This window comes from Martes martes (genome assembly GCF_963455335.1).
Source record: "Martes martes genome assembly, chromosome: 6".
In the NCBI taxonomy this organism is placed as follows: domain Eukaryota; kingdom Metazoa; phylum Chordata; class Mammalia; order Carnivora; family Mustelidae; genus Martes; species Martes martes.
The window spans coordinates 90353428-90377296 of record NC_137893.1 but is presented as its reverse complement, the minus strand read 5'-3'; the positions used below and the strand labels follow the sequence as shown (position 1 = coordinate 90377296).

Below are 23869 nucleotides of genomic sequence, written 5' to 3'. Positions count from 1 at the left end.
CTAGAGACAATGCTTTGCCAATGAAAGAAATCATATCTCGTGTTTTGGGTATTTTGAGTGTCAGTCTGGGCCCCAATTCTTTCTTTTTTCTTTTTTTTTTTTTCTTTCTTTTTTTTTTTTTTTTTTCACCTTAAGGTTTGGGCAGACCAGAACTGCAACCCCCATTAGCCAACCAGCAGGGGTCTCCTTAGTACAACTGATTGGCTACCAAGATGCTGAGTCATTGGGGGCACCTGGGTGGTTCAGTGGGGTAAGCCTCTGCCTTCAACTCAGGTCATGATCTCAGGGTCCTGGGATCGAGCCCCATATCAGGCTCTCTGCTCAGCGGGGAGCCTGCTTCCCCCTCTCTCTGCCTGCCTCTCTGCCTACTTGTGATCTCTCTCTCTGTGTCAAATAAATAAATAAAATCTTTAAAAAAAAAGAAAAAAAAAGATGCTGAGTCATTGGCTTGACTGTAGAGGGTGACAGCCTGGCCTGTTCCCATCTTTTTCTCCAGATATTTGCTTCTTGCCTCATTGAGGAAAGGCCCTAAGACTCAGGACTGGTCCTCATGGAGCTCTCGTCCTGCGTGGCCATGTGGACAAACGCTACAGAAGTGGAGAACGGCGATGCAGGACAATGGTATGAATGACCTGTGGAGATCCAGCCTTCACATTATTTTGACATGTACCAAGCAAATAGTAGAGAAAATCTCAAAATAGTATTAATGAGAACAATTTTACCAAATTAATGAAAGCCCCATGCCTGCATTTTACCAATGATTTGAGAGTATCCTTCGAAAACTAAATTTAACTGAATAAAACTGAAGGTGGGCCGTCTACCAGTAGAATTGCATCAGTGTTAAGTTCTCTGAATTCAATACTTGTATGGCAACCATTGAAGAAGATCCTTGACCTCAGGAGATACATGTTAAATTATATAGTAAAGGACTATGATGGCGGCCACTCATTCTCAAATAATTCCACAAAACGATGAGTAACAAAAGAAAGAGAGAGAAGGCACCAAGTTTGACAAATGTTAACAGTTGTAGATTCTGGATGAAGGATATGTGGGGATTTGTTCATTGAATGAGTCTCACAACTTCTCTGTAAGTTTGCATGTTTTCAAAATATAAAGTTAAAAAGAGCACAGCACAGTGATTACTCATCAAAGTCAAACATTTGATTTAGATCGGTCACACTGACAGAAGCGATTGGTTGGAAGAGGCTCCCCTGACTACAGTCAGTACGGGTTCTACGGACCTGTTTCTGTTCAGGACTGTCTTGCAGAATCCAAAGAACCTGTGGATAGAGGCACGGAGTTAAAGGCTGTGCTCCGTTATAAGATTACCAGTGCTCAACCAACACACTCAACCAGTGATGCGTGGCCGTGACATCAGCCCAAGGGACCACAATGGGGCAAAGGACACCATCCACTCTGGGAGAGGCTGTGCCTTCTCTCCTCTCCACTGTGAAGCCTTTCAAAGGCCTTCTCTTCCAGGCTTGCCTCCAGTTTTTATACTGCTCTTTGAAGGTTCTTTAACCCACCAGGAGGGTATAAACTGTGCACCAAGGGGGACGCTGGTTGCCAGTTATCAAGCTCCTCCACCTCTCTTATCTCGTGCTTCAGCCTATTGGCCTTCTCCTTCACCCAGAAAGGCAAGCTGTGGAAAGAAAACAACACTTGGGTTTGAGTTTGTGTGCTGCAAAATGGACAAATACCTTCAGGGGATCAGACACGGCATCCTCCAAAGCAAGAAGGCCCCCAATTTAGGAGAACGGCAATGAAACAAGCCACCATGTCAGTTGTTCAGCATTTCCCTCTTCCCCAGACCCAACTCTCTTTTCTGCCCTCTCTGCCCAGAGACCTGACCCCTGCAACTTGCACCACCTTGACCCCACCATATGCCCCTAGCTTTCAGCCAGGTTTGGCTAACGCACCAGCAGGACACCAGAAAGCAAGCAGAGGTTGGGGTATTTCTCACCCAGCTCCTCTACTCCTGCTATCTCCTGAGGTACCCCACTTCTAGCTGCGACTACACTCTCCACTGCCACAACCCCTTCCTGACAGCCATTCTCCATCTCCTGCCAAGCTGGGCAAAAAAACCGTTGGGAGTGGTGACAGTGGTGACTGCCCAATCAAGAGAGCCTCAGGGGACTTTGCCCTTCCACGCAATTTCCCTCCAGCTGTTTATCCATCCGGAAACAGTCCTTTCATTCAGCTCTCTTGAGAAGCCCACCTGAGTGTGCCTTCTGTTGTTTTGCTGTGGCCTCAGTTAAGTCAGACACCGGCATCCTCCCAAGTCTGCAGAGATTTGAAAGGACATATGCTGGCCTACACTGTGTGTGTTCCAAGAGGTACCAGGAATTGGGACTCCTGGGATGAGTCAGACATTCTTCATCTTTTCATCTTTTGGCAGCTTCAAACATTTAGGGAGAAATGCACCATGACTGGGGGAAAAATGCCCTGATAAATCTGCTAGCGATGGGGAAGTCCTTGCAGGAAGGAAACGGGATGACTACATAGGTAATAGGTGGGGGTCAAGGATATCACATAAAGCTGACAAACCAATACTAGAAGCCCAAACAAGACGAGCGGGCTCTTATTTGGGCAATATAGAAAGATACTAGCAGAAAGCATCAATAGAACAAAACCACAAGCATTCCCTAACATTGAAAGAAATCTTTTTTTTTAACTTTTGTTGAAGCAATCAAAGAAAACAGACTCATGATAAAAATAATATAATACACATAATAATTGTAACAAAATATCATGATAGAATTGAGATCAAGTCTGTCAAATTGGGGCATCCGGGTGGCTTGGTCCTTGAGTGTCTGCCCTCAGCTCAGGTCATGATCCCAGGGTCCTGGGATCAAGCCCCACATCGGGCTCTCTGCTCAGCGGGGAGCCTGCTTCCTCCTCTTTCTCTCTCTGCCTGCCTATCTGCCTTAATGCTTAACCCACTAAGCCACCCAGGTGCCCCTAAAATAAATAATTTTTCTTAAAAGCTCTTACTTTCATTGATCTTTTCTATTTTTTTTTTTTTTGTCTCTATTTCATTTATTTCCCCTCTGGCTTTTGTTATTTCCTTCCTTCTACTAACTTTGGGCTTAGTTTGTTCTTTTTTCTAGCTCCTTGAGGTGTAAAGTTAGGTTGTTCATTTGATCTTTCTTTTTTCTTAACATAGGCATTTATTACTATAAACTCTTTTAGACCTGGTTTTGCAGCATACCATAAGTTTTGGTATGTTGTATTTCCATTTTCACTTGCCTGAAAGCATTTTTTTATCCCTGTTTTTATTTCTTCTTTGATCCATCGCTTGTCATATATTTGTGATTTTTCCAGTTCCCCTCTTGTAAATGATTTCTGTTTTCACAACATCACGGTCACAAAAGATACTTGATATGATTTCAGTCTTCTTAAATGTATAAAGACTTATTTTGTGCCCTGGCAATTACTTTCATTTTAAATATTCTAGAAGAGTGTTTACAAAAAGTGCAGAGTACAGACATGAGAGGCCCTAATTATGTGCCTCGAGGAATAATACAGTACCATGAAGGTATTAAAGCTCACAAGTTTGGGGCACCTGGGTGGCTCAGTGGGTTGAGCCTCTTCCTTCGGCTCAGGTCATGATCTCAGGGTCCTAGGATCGAGCCCTGCATCGGGCTCTCTGCTCGGCAGGGAGCCTGCTTCCCCCTCTCTCTCTGCCTGCCCCTCTTCCTATTTGTGATCTCTGTCAACTAAATAAATAAAATCTTAAAAAAAAAAAAAAGCTCGCAAGTTCGGAATAAAAGGCTTTTATTTCCACTGAGCTCCAGGGTTTGGTCTCTTCTCTCAGCTGGACACTGGTAGGTCAGACTGTGGGTCACTTGCGCACTCTAGCCATACTTACATGACACTGTTTTGTATTAGAAAGTGAAATTTTAGGGGCGCCTGGATAGCGCCAGTTAATGCAATTAATGGCATCAGTTAAATGTCTGCCTTCAGCTCAGGTCATGATCTCGGGGTCCTTGGGTCGAGCCCTGCATCAGGCTCCCTGCTCAGTGGGGAATCCGCTTCTCCCTCTCCCTCTGTCCCTATCCCCAACTCATGTTCTTCCTATCTCTCTCTCAAATAAATAAAAATTTTAAAGTTCAATTATTTTAAGATTTATTTATTTATTTATTTATTTAAGAGAGAGAGAGAGCACATACACATAAGCAGGAGAGGGGGAAAGGGAAGGGCAGAGGAAGACAAGCAGACTTCCACTGAACAGGGAGCCCAACACAGGCTCAATCCCAGGACCCTGAGGTCATCACCCAAGCCAAAATCAAGAGTCGGTTGCCTAACAGACTGAGCCCCCGGGGTGCCCCTGGAAAGTGAAAATTTTTATGCTGACACATATCATTTTCTAGGTCTAAACCCTACTTGGGCAAATAAATGAGGTTCAGAATGATGGTGAACTTAAAATATGAGATCAGAAGAATGATATTTCCCTCAAACATTAGAATATTCAGATGGCTTTTCCTCTGCCTCTTCAAACTCTAACCATCCTCCTTGGCTGCACTCATTTAAGCATGGGTCTTTCCTTTCCAACAACTCTTGGGTTTTGAAAATCTTTTTGCTCCATATAAACCCACCCATAGTGTTTACCTAGCACGACATGGGGCCTCTGGCGGACTGTCCATCTTATCTGCTGAAGATGTGGACAACCCAGCTGCCAGACTCCACAGCACTTGCCCTCTAAGTGCCTCACCAAAACCCTCCATACAAATTGCCCCACGTGCTGGAAGGCCAAAGGTCCCTCTGTGTTGGGAGCCTACGAGCTCCTTCGTAGGAGAAAATTATAAATAACTAATAACTTCACAAAGATTGGATAATATAAAAACATGGTGCGAGAACTCACGTAGGAATTTGTGGAAGAGGCTCAAGTGGAATAAATGTATCATATTTCTTTTCATAAGGCACTCTGAAAAACAGAACAGACAACCACCAAATTGGTATGGTTTCTATAGCAGAGAGATTGGTACATCATCGTGTTCAATAGAATGTTTAATTTTCTGGTTTTAATGGCCTCCTATGGGCTTCACAGCTATAAAGGTCATAATTCTTATTATAATTTGTACTAAACATCATTAAAACAAACATGATCCATTTTTTAAAATATTAATGCAATATACCTACTATTTTTCTTTTAACTTAAAGAACCTACCTTTCTCCTCAGTCGCTTTGGTCTAAGTTTAGTTCCAAGTGTATATCAATTCAAACAGTAGTCACTGATGAACAATCTGATTCGATATGAAACTGAAAAGTCTTCAGACTTACGGTAACAACAATAGGGACAAAATTAACAACCACATTTTTGTAGTTAAGATCCTGTGTATAATTTCAATTACACACACACATACACGCGGACGCTAAGGAACTAGAGATGAACTTTTCTAGGAATTGTCAGCAACCATGCTTCATTGGAATCTACTCCTTATGAAATATAACATATATAGTACAGAGAGATACAATTACTTTAAAATTAACACAGGAGGGGCGCCTGGGTGGCTCAGTGGGTTAAAGCCTCTGCCTTCAGCTCAGGTCATGATCATAGGGTCCTGGGGTCGAGCCCCACATCAGGCTCTCTGCTCAGCAGGGAGCCTGCTTCCTCCTCTCTCTCTGCCTGCCTCTCTGCCTACTTGTGATCTCTGTCAAATAAATGAATAAAATCTTTAAAAAAATAAAAATAAAATAAAATTAACAAAAGAACCCTAGTATTCACATACACTTACATGGAGAAATTCACTGGTGGGAGAGTTGATCCTGCTTTGTGGAAGTCTTTACTCTGTTCTGGGTACATATATGGATTATCTCCTGGAGTTAACTTTGGTATTCCATTCCTAGGATCAATATCTGTGAATGATATTTAAAAACACGGTGTGCCTGGGTGGCTCAGTCATTAAGCATCTGCCTTCAGCTCAGGTTACAATCCCAGGGTCCTGGGATCGAGCCCTGCATCAGGCTTCCTGCTCTGTGGGGAGCCTGCTTCTCCCTCTCCCTCTACCTGCTGCTCCCCATACTTGTGCTGGCACTCTCTCTCTTCAAATAAACAAATAAAATTTTTAAAAAATTTAAAAACATGATCATAAAAAGGACTAAAGGTAATCCAAAGATAGGCTCTATCGATACGACAATGGAAACAAGATAATTTCATGTTTTTTTATGAGGTACATATATTTTTTTTAAGATTTTATTTATTTATTTGACAGACAGAGATCACAAGTAGGCAAAGAGGCAGACAGAGAGGGAGGAGAGGAGGAAGCAGGCCCCCCGCTGAGCAGAGAGCCTGATGTGGGACTTGATCCCAGGACCCTGGGATCATGACCTGAGCTGAAGGCAGAGGCTTTAACCCACTGAGCCACCCAGGTGCCCCTGAGGTACATATTATTATTACGTTTGTGATTGTCTTGCCTTGAGAAGATGAAAAGTGTGCTTGAGAAACGCTGTGTTTGGGAGATTTTCCAGAAAGTGCCATGATAACCCCACCCTGGGAAAGAAGAATCGCTTAGGTTCAGATGGGATATTTTGGTTTAAAGTGAATGGTGAATCAAAGGTATCTGCAAAGGGTAAGCAAGAAGTCTGCCTAAAATCTGAGCATTGGTGCACTTTGAATCCCTGTATCCTATAAAGCTTAAGAAGCAACTGTAATTGGAATCAGTCTCTGACTAGATCTCAGAAGGAAATTAGCTAATGAGGAAGAGCTACAGAAGAGAAAAATTACATTTTCAGGTCAATTTCCCTACAATTTATAACCACAGACAACATTTTGTTCTTCGTTCTATGACAACAAATTAGGCCTTTAAGGAACTCCACCAATGGCCTGATCATAGCTAATGGGTTAGAGCCAACCATTAATGAAACATATTTCAATTGGTTTTTTTTTCTATAATAAAGGTGTTGAATTTCAGTTCGTAATGGAAGCTGACTGGCAGTAATGATGCTGTCTCTCCATCTTATCCAAGAAATAACAAGAGAGAAAAGAATGTCATGAAAAGAAGAAATGTCCGGTTCCAAGCTTAACAGTATCAAGCACTGTAAGAGATTGAGGAAGAGAAAAAAATGGGAAAAGATCATTGTATTCTGGATTTAAAGAAGTCACTGCACATCACCTAAGAAGTAATCACACCTAAAACGAATCAAGCCTATAGGTCCTACTATCAGTTTACAAGAAATACACAGGACAGAGAAACCTGTTAAATGGTACCAAGAAGTGTAATCGGCAAAATCCTGACTGGCAAACTCTACAGGATACATGATCTAGTTTCTTTCTTTTTTTAAAAAGATGTTATTTATTTATTTGAGAGAGAGACAGAGTGAATGAGAGAGCACACACAGGGGGAGGAGCAGAGAGTGAGGGGCAAGCCGACTCTCCACTGAAACATGATTCCAATGCAGGGCTCGATCCCAAGACCCTGAGATAATGACCTGAGCCAAAGGCAGACACCCAACCAAATGAGCCACCCAGGCACCCATGACATAGTTTCCACACCAAATAAACTGCAAGAAAGAGGGGGAGGACCTATATTAAAAAGAGACTTGATGGATGCCTGGGTGGCTCAATCCATTGGGCGTCTGCCTTCAGCTCAGATCATGATTCTGGGGTCCTGAGATACAGCCCCACATTGGGCTCCTTGCTCGGCAGAGAGACTGTTTCTCCCTCTCCCTCTGCCTACAGCTACCTCTGCTTGTGCTCTCTCACTCTCCCTCTCTCTATGTGTCAAACAAATAAATAAAATATTTTTGAAAAAGAAAGAAATTTAAAATATAAAGACAATACTCCATTTCTTTTTTTTTTAAGATCTTATTTATTTATTTGACAGAGAGAGATCACAAGTAGGCAGAGAGGCAGGCAGAGAGAGAGGGGGAAGCAGGCTCCCTGCTGAGCAGAGAGCCAGATTCGGGGCTCGATCCAGAACCTTGAGATCATGACCTGAGCTGAAGGCAGAGGCTTTAACTCACTGAGCCACCCAGGCACCCAACAATACTTCATTTCTTAAATGGAATAAGAAGCATGAAAGTGATTGTGATACTTTATTCTATACATTCAATAAATATTTCATAAGTGTATCTTTGCATTTATTCAGTACATATAAAGACCATAAAAGGAAGGAAGGAGGGAACAAAGGAATGAAGGAAGGATGGAAGGGAAATAATAATGCACATAATTCAGGATAATGTTTACTTTGAGTTAGGAGGGGAGTGATGGGTTAGGATTAGGATTTGAGTCAATCGTGATAATCCCATTTATTTCTAACGAATACTTAACACTGGCCCAGTTCTAGGCAGTGAGACGAGGTGGACGGAAGTCTCCTAAAGACCATTTGAGAAAATTTTCCCTTTGTTCTAAAAGAAAAACGCAACAAGAGAGATTCCTCTTTTTCATGTTTTGAAATAGAGATACAATGCTTGGAACAGCAACAGTTCTCTTGTGACCATAAGATGACAAGTATGAAGACAAAAATCCAACACAGTCTGAGAATAGCAGCACAGAAAGACAAAATGAACCTGTGTCTTTGATGACATCATTGGGCAACCAGTCCATATAGGCCACCCAGATTTCAAAGCTTCTTGTTAAATATATAATAAATCACTTCAAAAAAAGCATATAGGGGCGCCTGGGTGGCTCAGTGGGTTAAAGCCTCTGCCTTCGGCTCAGGTCATGATCACAGGGTCCTGGGATCAAGCCCCGCATCGGGCTCTCTGCTCGGCAGGGAGCCTGCTTCCCCCTCTCTCTCTGCCTACTTGTAATCTCTGTCTGACATGTGATCTCTGTCTGTGAAATAAATAAATAAAATCTTTAAAAAAAAAAAAAAGCATATAATATCTGGGGCACCTGGATGGCTCAGATGGTTAAGCATCTGCCTTCAGCTCAGGTCATGATCTCTGGGTCCTGGGATCGAGCCCCATATCGGGCTCCCTGCTCAGTAGGGAATCCACTTCTCCCTCTCCCCTGCCTCTCCCCCTGCTTGTGTGCGCACTCTCTCTCTCAAATGAATAAATAAAATCTGTTTAAAAAAACATATAATATCTTTTGATTTAAGCCTCTGCCAGTTTGGTTTTTGTCCTACTGTGGCCAAGAGCATCCTTAAGTACTATACAGCTAAACTTAGTCCCTTCCTGATTTTTCTCCATTATCTCATATTTAAATAAATCTTCCCCATTCTACCCAATGGCTGCATCTCAGTTGGGAGTGAGAAGTCAGAGTGTGCACAACAGGCTTACATGATATCAGGGCTCTGGGGTAAGGCTTTGGGTTCTGGGTCATGGACTGCAAACCACACCAGTATCTGATACTCACCTTATCTCTGCTACTCTCTGAAGGCTGCCATTTATTTCTGTTGTCTGCTAAAACATGTCATCTAATCTGATCCTCAGGAAGCCAGCCCCCTCCACAATGCATCAGGTGAAGCACCAATTTATTCTCCTACGATCCCTGGCTTGATGGTCCCCCGCCCCTCATACTGTGGTCTCCCAGCATTTCAGTTGCGAGACCGGGGCAGTTCTCCTGGCTGGCTCTCTGTTTCTTACTTTCTCTGTGTCCCAATCTTCACAGTCTTCACAGGGCACAAAAATGCAGCTATTCCTCTGCATCTCCTGGGTAGGTGAGAACTTGAGGTGGCTTTCTGCCCAGACATTGCCCACAGCAGTCACACTACCCTGCTGCTCAGCCAGAGCAGATAACCACTTGACTCTGAAGCTTGAGATCTCGCCCAGCCACCCTCAGAGGCAGAAACCCCAGCTAGGTTTTGGTGTTGGGAATCAAGCAGAATGCGGGACTCCCCAAGGCTCTACGACCTCCTCTAGCATGGCTTCTTGTGTATCCTCTTGCCAGACAAAAGCCTTGATCTTTAAAACTATTCGTCTCTGCTCTGAGTTTAAAGCCTATGTTGAGGGGCACCTGGGTGGCTCAGAGGGTTGAGCCTCTGCCTTTGGCTCAGGTCATGATCTCGGGGTCCTGGGATCGAGCCCCACATCGGGCTCTCCACTCGGCAGGAAACCTGCTTCCTACCCCCTCCCCTGCCCGCCTGCCTCTCTACCTACTTGTGATCTCTCTCTCTGTGTCAAAGAAATAAATAAAACCTTAAAAAAAAAAAAGGCCTATGTTGAAACTCAAAAATGAGAACTTTCTATTGCTTTCCCTCTGTATCCCTGTGACAGCAATCCATGAAGCAATGGTTGCCTCCTATACAGGTATTTCCAGAGAAGAATGTGCTATATATAATGGTCCTTGGGTACCCAGCAACACTTGGATCTTTCCATAAATCTATTATGGGTAGGTCGGGACAGAGAACTCCCCATGTTCCGATCTCTCTCTCTCTCTCTCTCTCTATATATATATATATATGCACTCATCTCAATTACCTTTAATTAAATAAGCTATGAAATAACAGCATGCACTTCAGGCTAAGGTTTAAGGGAATATTTTCCCTTTGAAGAATATAATGTACAATTTAAATACATATGATGGGCAGCAGCTAACTGAAACCTAAATTATTTTTTGGAGGCTTGAATGAAGGTTTCTATTAATAAGTATCTGAGAGAACTTATCTGAGGACTTAAATGTCACATTAGCATTTTATGAAATTCAGAGAAAAACAAAAATGTGGATCAGCATATGTTGGGAGTTCTTTGCCAGAAAGTGCAGTCTGCCAGCCATCCCCTTCACTTTCCCATCTTCCTGGCTGCGCTAGAGTGACATGGTGACCCCAGAGGGCAGATGCCAGCCATGGAATGTTGGACCTACAGAACCACAACTCAGGGAGTATTTTTAGGCATGGGACAGGCAAGGTCCGGGAGGAAAATATTACCGTATTTCTTCCTCCCAAAGCACTTGTCCACCATTCTCTCTGACAGAGACCTCCTGTTGCCGAGGAAGACCCCGTTAAAGAAACACTGCTTTCCAACATGGTAGGTGTGGATATTGCTGCTAAATCTCGGGTAAAATGTCCATTCTGGACGCTGCCCATCTTCTGCAAGACATCAGAAATCCTCCCATCAGCATCGCTCCCAGCCTCCCATAACACAGTTAAATCACAGGAAAGTTGTCCCAGGCATTCTCTGACTGGCTGTCCTTTATCAACGTGTATAATCCCTTGGTTCTACATCAGGGGCAATGTCAAACTCTGGCAGATGAGGCCTGAAAGGAAGGGAAGTGGAGAGAAAGGGATTTAAGAGGCCTCTTTTTTCCCTTTTTACCCTCTCGTCCAAAAATGAAGCCAATTTTTTAGTTGGAAGTGATGTATGGAATGGAAAGCTCTGAGACACTTTTACAAGCACCTACGATCCAACCTTCACCCTGATAAGTAGGTACGAAGAAGAGAATGCCTATCAGGCAGGGAAGGGCCTGGCAACCATGGCAACTGGGCCGGATGGCCTGTGGTGTTGGCAGCAACGATGGCAGGCACATGCGCAAGAGTGACACGGGAAGATGTCTCCACGCAACCCGGACAAAGGAGAAAGTCCCCTGCCGGACCTCAGGCAGGTTGCTGGACCTGTCCGTGTCTTTGTTTCCTCATTCAGTACTTTTCTTATAAACCGCTAAAGCAATTTTAAACAATGAGAGATCCCCTAACAGCACTAGGGTTGCTTGAGAAGCCCTTGGGCTCCGTGATGGCCAAGAAAGCACACAGGCTCTGGAGGCTGGCAAATTCCAGCTCTAATCCCAGCACTGTGTTCTTGTATGAGTGACGAAGTCTCTCCAAGCCTCAGTGGACTTCGGTGTAAAATGGATAGGTCTATATTAGCCACCTAGATTTATATGTGTGACACTGAAAGAGGTCCATCATCTATTTGCCTTGCGTGAAAATAGTTTATATCTTATTTTCCACAACTGCAAATATGATTGTATATATAATATAACCCATATACGCCCGGGTACATGCATGCACGCACATACATGTTTCAGAATTCCTCACAGATACAGGGCATAATGGAGATACCATTGGTAAACACTGGGAAGGGGTTTCTATACTCTAAATACTCCTTTATTATTTTAATGCTTTGCTATAGTACTTTTATGGTTTTTATATAAATCCATTTTAGTTTTAGAAAATATATGATATTTCCATATCATATATTTTATGACATACAATTTTAATATACATTTTATATGTATTTCATATTCAAAAATGTATTTCATATATTCAGCAGAGTCACTGTGAGAATTAGAGATGAAGCGTGTCCAACCCCTGACACTTCCTGAGTGAACAGTGCCCAACAGCACGACAGAATTCTGGAAAGTCCTGGGCGTGGAGGCACACAGGGGAGGGACTATGACATACTCACTTGTCTGCAATTTAAGCAGACTGAACTCCTCACGATATTTATCCTTTGGCACTTCAGGCAATGAGGTTTCAGAGGAGTGATCAGAATGTGAGGAGGAGGATTTCAGACCCAAATCTGCAGCCAGGCTGGAAAGGAAGAGGAAGGATTAGATTCTTCCATGCGCTTAAATTGGTAGTCAGAACCTGATGTTACATATCTTACGCTAGAATTACTCTCCCTTATGACAACTAGGTCTGGCCCCCATAAATGTCCACGACATATCATTTATTTACCCACAACTTGAGGGGACTGACACAGTGTGGTTGTTTCCTCAAAAAGTTAGAGAATTACCATATAACCCAGCAAGTCCACTCCTAGTCATATACCCCCAAAGAACTGAAAACAGAGACTCTGATACTTGTAAAGGAATGTTCTTTGCAGCATTACTCACATTAGCCACATAGTGGAGACCACCCAAATGCTCACTGACCAATGCATGGAAAACCAAAAGTGGTGTTGACATACAACGGAATATTATTCAGCCATAAAAAGGAATGGCGTTCTGATACATGCTGCAACATGAATGAAACTTTAAACATTGTGTTAAGTGAAATAAGCCAAACACAAAAGGACAAACATTATAGGACTCCATTTATATGAAATACCTTAATAGGTAAATTCAGAGAGACAGAAAGTAGATCAGGTTAGTAGATTAGGGTAGATTAGAGTACCAGGGTCGGCAGAGAGGGAAGAATGGGGAATTATTGCTTAATGGGTAGAGCGTTTCTATTGGGACTGGTGAAAATGTTTTTTTTTTTTTAAAGATTTTTTAAATTTATTCATTTGAGAGACAGAGATCACAAGCAGGCAGAGAGGCAGGCAGAGAGGGGAAAGCAGGTTCCCCGCTGAGCAGAGAGCCCGATGCAGGGCTTGATCTCAGGACCCTGATATCATGACCTGAGCTGACCTGATCATGACCTGAGCTGAAGGCTTAAACCACTGAGCCACCCAGGCGTCCCAGGACTGGTGAAAATGTTTTAAAAGTAACAAGGATGGGGGCACTTGGGTGGCTTAATCATTTGGCTCAGGTCATGATCTTGGGGTCTTAGGACTGAGCCCTGCAGGGAGCCTGCTTCCCCCTCTCCCTCTGCTGCCCTCCCTGCTTGTGCTTGCTCTCTCCCTCTCTCTCTCTCTCTCTCTCTGTCAAATAAATAAATAAAATCCTTAAAAAAAAAAACAGCAGTGATGGTTGAAAGGTTATCAATGTCAATGGGGAAAAATGGATAAAATGGCAAATGTTATGTTATATATAATTCACCCCAACTTTAAAAAAAAGAATGATGTACTGATACATGTTGTAACATAGATGAACCTTGAAAATGAAACACTGAATGAAAGAAGCCAGACACCAAAGGCCACATATTCCATTTATATGAAATATCCAGAATAGGCAAGTCTACAGAGATAAGAAGGACATCAGCAGTTGTCTAGCGCTGGGGGGTTAGGGGACATGGTGGGAGTGACTGCTCAAGAGGACGGGCTTCTTTTGGGGGGTGATGAAATGTTCTAAAGTTGATTGTGGTGATGGTTTAGTGAATACGTTAAAAACCATTGAGTGCACACTTTAGAAGGGTGAAGACTTTTTTTTCTCATGCACATAAAAAAACAACATCAAATCACAGACCTGTACCCCTGAAACAAATAATACATTATATGTTAAGTTTAAAAATTTTAAATAAAAGTTAAAGAAAAATAAATAACTTCAAAATATTAACATTAAGGGGCACCTGGCTGGCTCAGTCTGTGGAACCCATGACTCTTGATCTCAGGGTTGTGAGTTCAAGCCCCACGTTGAGTGTAGAGGTTACTTAAAAATAAATCTTTAAAAAAATGTTAATATTGATTCTCTAAGAGGTGGAACTACCATGAGTTTTATTTTTAATACTGTTTTTGTACTTTCAAAATTTCTACGTGTACTTACTTTCCTTATAACAAAAGACATTAGAAAAAAAAAGTTCCAAAAAGAAAAAAAAAAGGCTCCAAAACTTTTACTATGAAGAAATCTAAACAGAGGGGCATCTGGGTGGCTCAGTTGGTTAAGCGTCTGCCTTCAGCTCAGGTCATGATCCTGGAGTCCCGGGATTGAGTCCCGAGTTGGGCTCCCTGCTTAGCTCAGGGAGTCTGCTTCTCCCTCTGACCCTCCCCCTTCTCATACTCTCTCTCTCGCTCGCTCAAATAAATAAAATCTTTAAAAAAAAAGAAAAAGAGGGGCGCCTGGGTGGCTCAGTGGGTTAAAGCCTCTGCCTTCAGCTCAGGTCATGATCCCAGGGTCCTGGGATCGAGCCCCACATTGGGCTCTCTGCTCAGCAGGAAGCCTGCTTCCTCCTCTCTCTCTCTCTGCCTGCTTCTCTGCCTACTTGTGATCTCTGTCAAATAAATAAATAAAATCTTTTAAAAAAATAAATAAGAAAAAGAAAAAGAAATCTAAACAGAGAAAAGTACTCACCACAAATAGTTATACAAATAATTATAAAGCCAGCCCTCCCTTCCACTCTTCCCCCCATCCATTGCTCTCCAGAAACCATTTGTGTGTCCCTATCCCCGAGAATTAATGACTATCCTGACTCTGACTCTTATAGTAATCATGGCTTTGCTTTTCTCTAAGATTTACCACCTAAGTATGTATTCCAAAAATACAGCTTAGTTTCACTTGCTTTTGAACTTCATAATGACAAGCATGCCTACAACACATATTGTGTGTCATGGAGTCTTCCAATCACTTTCCATGTATTAACTCATTTAAACCTCAACACAATTCTATGAAGTATTATCTCCATTTTACAGATGCAAAAACTAAGGCCCAGGAAAGTAAAGTAATTTTCCCAAATTCACACAGATGAACTTGGCAGAGCTGGGGTTTGAACCTAGACAGTCTAGCTCCAGAATCCATGCTCTTGTCAAACATGTCATGCCACCTCTCAGAATATTGGCTTCTTGGTCAGAATTTACCCCAATAGTTATGGTCTTTATTGCACCCTTACTTACTCTAGGTGAGCAAACACTTTGCAGAGTCCTGGAGGCTCACTCACACTAAGACAAGTTTCAACCGAAGATGAGTGGCTGACCTTTCTGCCAGAGGATGTTGTGTTGGCAAAGCATCCCTTAGATTCCAGAAAATTGCTGTGTTTAGTACCTGCAACACATCACCATCGGATTTCATTACTGAAATGAAATGCCTACCCCTCCATCTTGTTCCCTAGATTATATAAATTATTTTTTCAAAACTAACATTTATTGAGCATGTACTGTGTATTGGGGATTATGTTAGCATTTTACACGCATTATCCCACTTAATTCCCGTAACAGCCACTAAGTATTGCTTATCCTTCCATTTTACTGAAGAGGGAATTAAGGCACAGATGGTTAAGCAACTTGCCTATGATCACACAGAAAATAAACATTTCGGTCCAGATTTGATCGCAGCTCTTATGACACTAAAGTCAAAAATCCTAGCCATATGCTAGACTACTTGACCCTCCAGAGTTTACCTACTTGGAATTAAGTGGAAGAGATAAAATCTGAATCAAGCTATCTATCTGTACATTGCATTGAGCATCTCAAGACAACCTTCCAAAGGATTATTCATGGAAAGACTGATGAATAATCCAAAGAACTGCCATCAGAAACTTCCAGAACCCCCCCAAAACTGGAGCGCTGTCATTAATTTATATATGCGTCTTCCCCACCAGACTTAGTATTATGTCTTACTCATCTTCGCAGCACCCAGAACAGTGCCTGACTCAAAGCAGATGTTCAACACATATTTGGGCAAATAAGTGAAAAAGAATCATAACTCCCCAAATTCCCCAAGTAAGAGAGTCCTGAAAGCCAGGCTTCTCAGATACAGAACCGTAACCATTATCTTCACTCTGCTATACAATTACTGATTCGTGAAAGTCAGTCTGTTCTCTTGTCGTTTTATAGAGCTGTGTGCCTGGCCAGTCACTTAAAAAAAAAAAAAAAAAGTCAGAGGAATGGAAATTGCATTTCTTTATGCATAATTTTATAGTGCATAGAAGCTCAATAGACATACTGTAACCTCTAGTTCTAAGAAAATTACAAAAAAGAGGAGTCAGATTTCTTTGACTCTTGAGTACATTCCTTCCCCTCCTGGGTACGGCATAAGGACTGCCTGCATCAGAATTACCTGAGAACTCTGTTAAAAATACAGATTCTTAAATCCTATCACAGACCCACTGAATTAGAATCTCTCTAAGTGAGGCCTGGGAACCCGCATTCTGAGCAAACCCTCCTTCCCCTGCACCAATTAGGCTCACGTTCTGCAGTGATATTCCTCCTCTTCAAGTCTAGCTCCGCCACTGCATTCAGTCCCATCCCACTTTCTGGGAAACTAAACACTTTCTAACACTATCCCACTTTCCTAGGAAACTAAACACTTCCTGATTCCCCTACTGCACAGTTTCTCGAATTTGCCAGGTCACGAGGATCACCTTGGAGCACTCGGTTCAACACTTGGATCCCAGAGCTCTGACCCAGACCTGCAAGGGAAGACCTGGGTGTCAGTATGGTTAAGAAGCACCTCAGGTGATTCTCAGAGCCGGCCAAGCACGGGAAGAGCTGTTCTGGAATGTGCCACAGCACTAGAGCAACCCCAGGTAAAGGAAGGGTCACCTGGTTGCTTGATGTGTGAGTAGCTGGGTGGGGTGAGCCCAGGGGAAGGGCTGAGAGAGACACGGAGCTGTGAAGGGGAGAGCACAGTTTCCCAGTATCCAAAAAGTAGTGTCCACAAACGTAACATAGACCACACTCTCTGACCACAATGCAATACAATTAGAAATCAAAAATTAAAAAACAGCCAAAAACAGCCATAAGCTTGGAAACTCAAATCACACTTCTAAATAGTTCATGTAAATGAGGACAACACAATGGAATTCATGAGGTGCTTAATGGTCAATGAGGTAAGTACTATAAATCAAAACTTGTAGTTATCCAAGTAAAGCAGTAAGTAGAAACTAGAGCCTGAAATGCATTTACTGTAATCCTGTATTTCACCAAATATGAGGCTCTAGCATATCAGTATTTTATGTACCCAAAGAACGAAGGCTCCCAATTAAACTATGACAGAATGCTTTACCGCTTAAGAGTTTTTATTATATATTTATTGAAGCAGTCTTTCAAACTTACTTAGGTGTAGATTATAAGCACCTGTCATTCATGTGCATGTTTTAAAAAGGAAAATATAAGCAAAAAAATTGGTTAAGCCATTCTGAAACCTTGCATTCAAAAGTGTGATTACTGAACCCTTTTTCAATGCAATCACTAATGCCCACATTTCCCACCTAAGTTGACCTCAGTGCAACAAGCACATGGGTGATTGCAGCCCTTCTTAAATGAGTGCTCCTCGACTGCTTCTGGAATGTTCTCCCAAGACACAGACATACCTTCTGTATTATTCAGTGCTCATTCAGCAAAGTTTCTAACAACTATTTCACACCTGCTGCTTGGCCCGCTGCACTAGGAAGACCAGTCCAACCTCAGAGATGCAAACTCTGAAAAATGTCCACCTTAGAATTGACAGATTATAGTATTAAAAAAAAAAAAAAGATTCCAGGGGCGCCTTGGTGCTACAGTCAGTTAAACATCTGACACGTGGTTTCAGCTCAGGTCGAGATCTCAGGGTCATGAGATCAAGCCCCCCACTGGGCTCCATGCTCAGCATGGAGTCTGCTTGAGATTCTCTCTTCCTCTCCTTCTACCCCTCCCATTGGTCCTCTCTCTATATATATAAAACAAATAAGTAAATCTTTAAAAACAAATAAAAAAAACAAAGATTCCGGGACACCTGGGTGTCTCAGTTGGTTAAGCAGCTGCCTTCAGCTCAGGTCATGATCCCAGAGTCCTGCAATCAAGTCCCACATCGGGTTCCTTGCTCAGCGGGGAGACTTTGCCACTCCCCCTGCTTGAGCCCACTCTCTCTCTCTGACAAATAGATAAATAAAATCTTAAAAAAAAAAAGATTCCAAAATTAATGAGCTAAACTTGCAATGCAAGAAATAAGGGGAAAAAAATAAACCCCCCAAAATGATAAAAAAGGATACCATAACATAAAAACAGAAATGAATGAAATAAAAATTATTAGAATTATGGCTTCATGGGAAAAATGAATAATGTAGATAAACAAAGTTCAAGAAAAACCAATCTTTAAGAAAAGTAAAAGTATTAGCAATGAATTACCATAATTGCAAATAAAATAGAAATAACGTTACACATAAAGAAATCAAGTGTCAAAAATGTCCAATTACTTGTTCAAGGTTACAGAGCTATAGAGTATAATTTATAAAATGTATCTTGATGTTATAATAATCAAGATGGTACTGACACTAACCCTAACAGCTGAATCAAGAGAACAAAATTGAAAATGTAGGTAGAATAAAATTTTATATAATAGTGGCATTTCGGGGCACCTGGATGGTTCAGTGGATTAAAGCCTTTGCCTTTGCCTGGGATGGAGCCCCACATCCGGCTCTCTGCTCCACAGGGAGCCTGCTTCCTCCTCTCTCTCTGCCTGCCTCTCTGCCTACTTGTGATCTCTGTCTGTCAAATAAATAAATAAAAATCTTTTAAAAAAAAATAGTGGCATTTCATGTCCATGAGGAAAAAATGGATTATTCAAAAATATTGCTGAAACAATGAATTAACCATATGCAATGAAAATAAAATTAATTAATTAGTTAATCTGCAGATAAATTCCAGATGAATTATAGATTTGAATACAAAACTTAAAATAAAGGATGTACCTGAAAAAATGATAATTGATTGCTTATACAATCTTAGTTTGGGGAAGTTATTTCTAAGAAAGATATCAAATATAGGCAAAATAAAGGAAAAGATGCATAAATTTGAATACATATACATTTAAAACTTCCATAGCAAACTATAAACTAGGGGAAAGTTTACAGCATACACAATTAAGAAAAAGAACTAATGGTCATGACAAATTATGAGTTTTTATAAATTTACTAGATGAAATAAATACCCAAAGAGAAAAAAATGAGCAAAGGACATGATTAGGTAATTCATTAAAACACACAGACACACACACACACATAAATCGTTGATACACACTTGGAAAAAAATCCATTCTTCCTAGTAATCAAAGAGCTGAATTTAAAACAAGATACCAGTATTTGCTTTGAGTTTGCAAATACCCAAGTTTGGCTCAGCTTGGAGGAGTGGCATTCTTATACATTGCTGGTGGAAACGTCTCCATCTCACTAAAAAGCACTTTGGCCATATGTAGCCTCTGAATTCTGTGAGAATGGCACTTTTGGTCCAGTGGTTCTACTTCTAGAAACATACCTATGAAAAAGGTATGAAGTTTATCTATAAGGATGCAGAAGGGATCCACACGTGTAGACAAGAAATAAGAGCAAGAGTAGAGGGGTGTCTTGCGGTGCCTGGGTGGTTCAGTGGGTTAAGCCTCTGCCTTCAGCTCAGGTCATGATCTCAGGGTCCTGGGATCGAGCCCCACATCGGGCTCTCTGCTCAGCAGGGAGCCTGCTTCCACCTCTCTTTCTGCCTGCCTCTCTGCCTACTTGTGATTCCTCTCTCGGTCAAATAAATAAATAAAATCTTAAAAAAAAAAAAAAAAAAGAGTAGTGGGGCACCTGGGTGGCTCAGTCAGTTAAGCAGCTGCCTTCAGCTCAGGTCATGATCCCAGGGATTGGGATCCTGGGATTGAACCCCACATCAGACTCCTCGCTCAGCGGGGAGACTGCTTCTCCCCTCCTTGCCATTCCCCCTGCTTGTGCTTGCTCTCTGTCTCTCTCTCTCTCTCCCTTGCTCGCTCTCTGTCAAATAACTAAAAAAAAGAGAAAGAGCATTTACTTACAATGATTTTTGCCCATAGGTCTTAACAGTTTCAACAGTGGTTGCCTTTTTTTTTAAGACTTATTTATTCATTTTAGAAGAGGAGGAGAGTGCATTGGGGGTGGGGGCAGAGGGAGAGGGGGAGAGGGAATTTTTTTTTTTAAGATTTTATTTATTTGACAGAGAGAGACAGCAGAAGAGCACAAACAGGGGGAGTGGCAGAGGGAGAGGGAGAAGCAAGCTCCCTGCTAAGCCGAGAGCCCAATATGGGGCTCAATCCCAGGACCCTGGAATCATGACCTGAGCCAAAGGCAGTCATTTAACCACCTGAACCACCCAGGCATCCCAGAGAGAGAGTATCTTAAGCATCTTAAGCAGGCTCCACATCCAGACCAGAGCCCGAAGTGAGGCTTGATCCCAGGACCCTGAAGTCATGACCTGAGCCGAAGTTAAGAATCGGATACTTAACCTACTGAGCCACCTAGGGGCCCCAGTGGTTGCCTTTTCATAGCATGTAAACATTCTAACTGTATATTTGCCACTAGAGGACTTGAGAGTTCACCAAAGCAAGAATTGCTTGCTATGGATGGCATCACAAGTTTCCAAGGTTTGGTTTTTTTTTAATTTTAGGGGCAAAATTTGAACATATTATATAACCCTGAGCCGCAAACAGTGAAATCGCTGTCTACAAATTTAGCATATTTCCTTGTTTGAGTAATAAGTTTTGTGCTGGTGGGACATTGGGTGGCTCAGTCAGTTAAGCTTCCGCCTTTGGCTCGGGTCATGATCCCAGGGTCCTGGGATTGAGCCCCGCATTGGGCTCTCTGCTCAACGGGGACTCTGCTTCTCGCTCTGTCTGCTGCTCCCGGTGCTTGTGCTCTTTCTCTGACAAATAAATAAATAAAATATATTTATTTAAGATTTTGTTTATTCATTTGACAGAGAGAGAGAAAGCAAGCAGAAGCAGGGGGAGCAGCAGAAGGAGAGGGAGAAGCAGACTCGCCGCCGAGCAGGGAGCCCGATGTGGGGCTGGATCCCAAGACCCCAGGATCATGACAGGAACCAAAGGGAGATGCTTAACCAACTGAGCACACAGGCTCCCCAAATAAATAAATAAAATCTTAAGAAGACAAACAAGGAGGAGGAAGAAGAGGAGGAGGAGAAGTAGTAGTAATAGTAGTTTTATGTTAGCAAATGTCTAGAAGGTGGCTGCTGTAACAGGAAAGGCTTGTCTGACAGCAAGGGTAGGAAGAGCAGTCTCTCTGCTAAACAGGCAGAGAGCACATCCTTCAAACAGCTGACTACAGGATCTTCCTAGAAGTAACTAACAGAGCCTCGAATACAACCCGGAGACACTTAAATACGGCTCCTAGGGCTTCTGGCTGCCTCTCCGCATCTCCTCAAAGAGAAGAGAGCTGAAATTACAAGTCTGACTCCTTCCATTCTGACAGTGATGTTCCCATTGTGTAAGGTAACTTCAGTCATTCTAGCAAGTCAATTACCTCTCCAGCCCGGCTCCCCACACCTGCCCCACCTCTCTAGCTCTGGAGGCTATGGTCATACAGAGAAGCTAAACCACATCCTTCTGGAAAAGGTCATCACCTTGCATGATCACTGTTATTCAAATTCAGTGTCGGTCAGCCAACCAGTAGGAAACTAACAAGTTCACTAAACTGCTCTGCTACAAGATGATTCAACTGAAAGGACCGAGAGAAGGTTCTGGCAACTAGAAAGGAATTCAGGGGGAAATGGGGAGTTAAGAAGAAAGTCTGTTTCTTTGGTACCATCTGTGGAATTCACGCTAATTATTTCCATGTCTTTAGTCAGGAATAACACCTTACATAACCAAGGAACTTTCGCACACTTGTCATCTCAGCTCATTTACACAATAGCATGGTCTGGCAGCAGAAAATAATACATCCAGCCAAGCTAGCTTAATGTGGATACCTTTTGAACAAACACTCTGTTTCTCACCCGTTTCTTGACTCAACATACAACCCGAGGGTCCAGGACGGTGTTTTTTTTTAACCCTTTTTTGGATCACAGACTCCCCTGAGGAGTCATGAAAGCAATGGGCCCCCCTTTCTGGAAAAATGCATATACACCCCCAGTTTTCCATTCATCTTCAACAGGCTCATGGAGCCCCTTCCTTCCCGAAACCCATGGACTCCGTGTTAAGCTGAGCTCAGATGTGATCTCCTGAGGGGACATACCTACAGAGCAAAACAGGAAGTCATGGATCTTTGGGGATCTCAGGGTCTGGTGTTCTTCCAATAACCCTAAGTCAAAAACATGGAGCCCCTCTACTCTATCTTTAAAACCCCAGCTCCCTCCATTACCTGAGCTCAACCTGGAAACTATGGAAAAGTCTGGAGCTTAACATTAGAATCCCAAACCCTTTTTCTCCTTGCTGACCTAGCCACATTGGACCATTAATGGTTCTAACTCGTTCTGCTCTTCTGCTCTCCACTTACAGGTGGGTATGGAGAGTCACACCTCCCTCCTCTCCATGCACTTGTGAAGGAGAATGAGGAGATGGGAGATCTGCAATACAAAAGACCGAGGACCAAGCTATGATCTGATGGGACAGAGACAGAACATTCTAAAATGTTCCCTTTTTGCCACATGCAGGCCACGCACCTACAAATGCTCATACACTCACTCCAAGGTTTTCTGAGAGACTGTGGCTGTTCTGCCCCATGACCCTGTTCTCTAAAGGCCGTGGGCCCCTACACATCCTTCTCAGCCTTCAGAACCAATTAGGGAGCCACCATCCATTATCTAATGTAAACCTTTCTTTAAAGGGGTCATACTTTCCACCCGAGTTCTCCCATCCAATAAACAGTGCCACCAATCTAATGTCTGGCCAAGGAAAAACGAAAGGGCACAGGTTTGGGGGACCGGAAGACTGTGGTCAAATCTCAGTTTCTCCGTTTATTGACTGAACCCTTGGGCAGGTCAAAACTCTGGCTCTCTTTATTCATTAGGAATATACCTCTGGGAATATACCTCTGGATCCAAGGAGGTAATTTGTAAGAACCGCTGCTTTGATCTACTATCTGCCTTATCCTATCTTGGGTTAATGGGCAACCCTCTTGGGTCCCTCCCTCTTCAGGAGTTTTGTCCTATAACCCAATAAACTCTGCTTACTAAATAAATAAATAAATAAATAAATAAAGTAAAAAAAATATTGGACTAACACGGACAAAGGCTACTATTTAAGGAGTTCTTTTTATACGCCCGCAAACTGGCCACCCTTTAAACTTGAAGTGTTTTGAACTTCCCGGCCTTGGTATATACTTGGATCTGCGACCAAATCCACACCCAGCCCTCCCGACTTCTTCAACTCAACTGTGTCTCTTCTCCACTGTGGTCATGGCGGAGTCTCCTTTCTCTTGCCTTCGCCAGCTCTCTGCTGCAGGGCGCTCTGCAGATGGAGGGGAGAGGACAGTCCCGTGGACCATTTCCAGGGTACATGGACTCATCTACACGTGTGTTGATTTTAAGTATTAAAAGCAACCCGGAGACCAAGGAAAGACCTTTTTAAAGAAAGGCATCAATCAAAGCAAAAAAGGAGGAAGTCCACAAGCCATCAAGTCCAGGGGGCAGGGTTGGCGTCTTAATCAGAGTTTCCCTCGCTCCTCCCTCTCCCCGGGCTTTTCTCAGTCGGGACGTCCCCGGAGTTCCAGTGGGTTCTCTCCCCCGCCCA

General features: G+C 42.7%; 1 protein-coding gene across 1 annotated transcript; it reads right to left on the bottom strand.

The window, feature by feature from the left end:
- Positions 1 to 528: 528 nt before the first annotated feature.
- On the bottom strand, positions 529 to 23637 carry SPATS1 (spermatogenesis associated serine rich 1; the record flags this gene model as incomplete). Its single annotated transcript, XM_080805914.1, is given in 10 exon segments — positions 529 to 587; positions 1527 to 1642; positions 4865 to 4927; positions 5739 to 5859; positions 10815 to 10976; positions 12292 to 12416; positions 15396 to 15463; positions 22264 to 22373; positions 23513 to 23559; positions 23561 to 23637. Coding segments are annotated over 10 exon segments (948 nt in total).
- Positions 23638 to 23869: the final 232 nt, after the last annotated feature.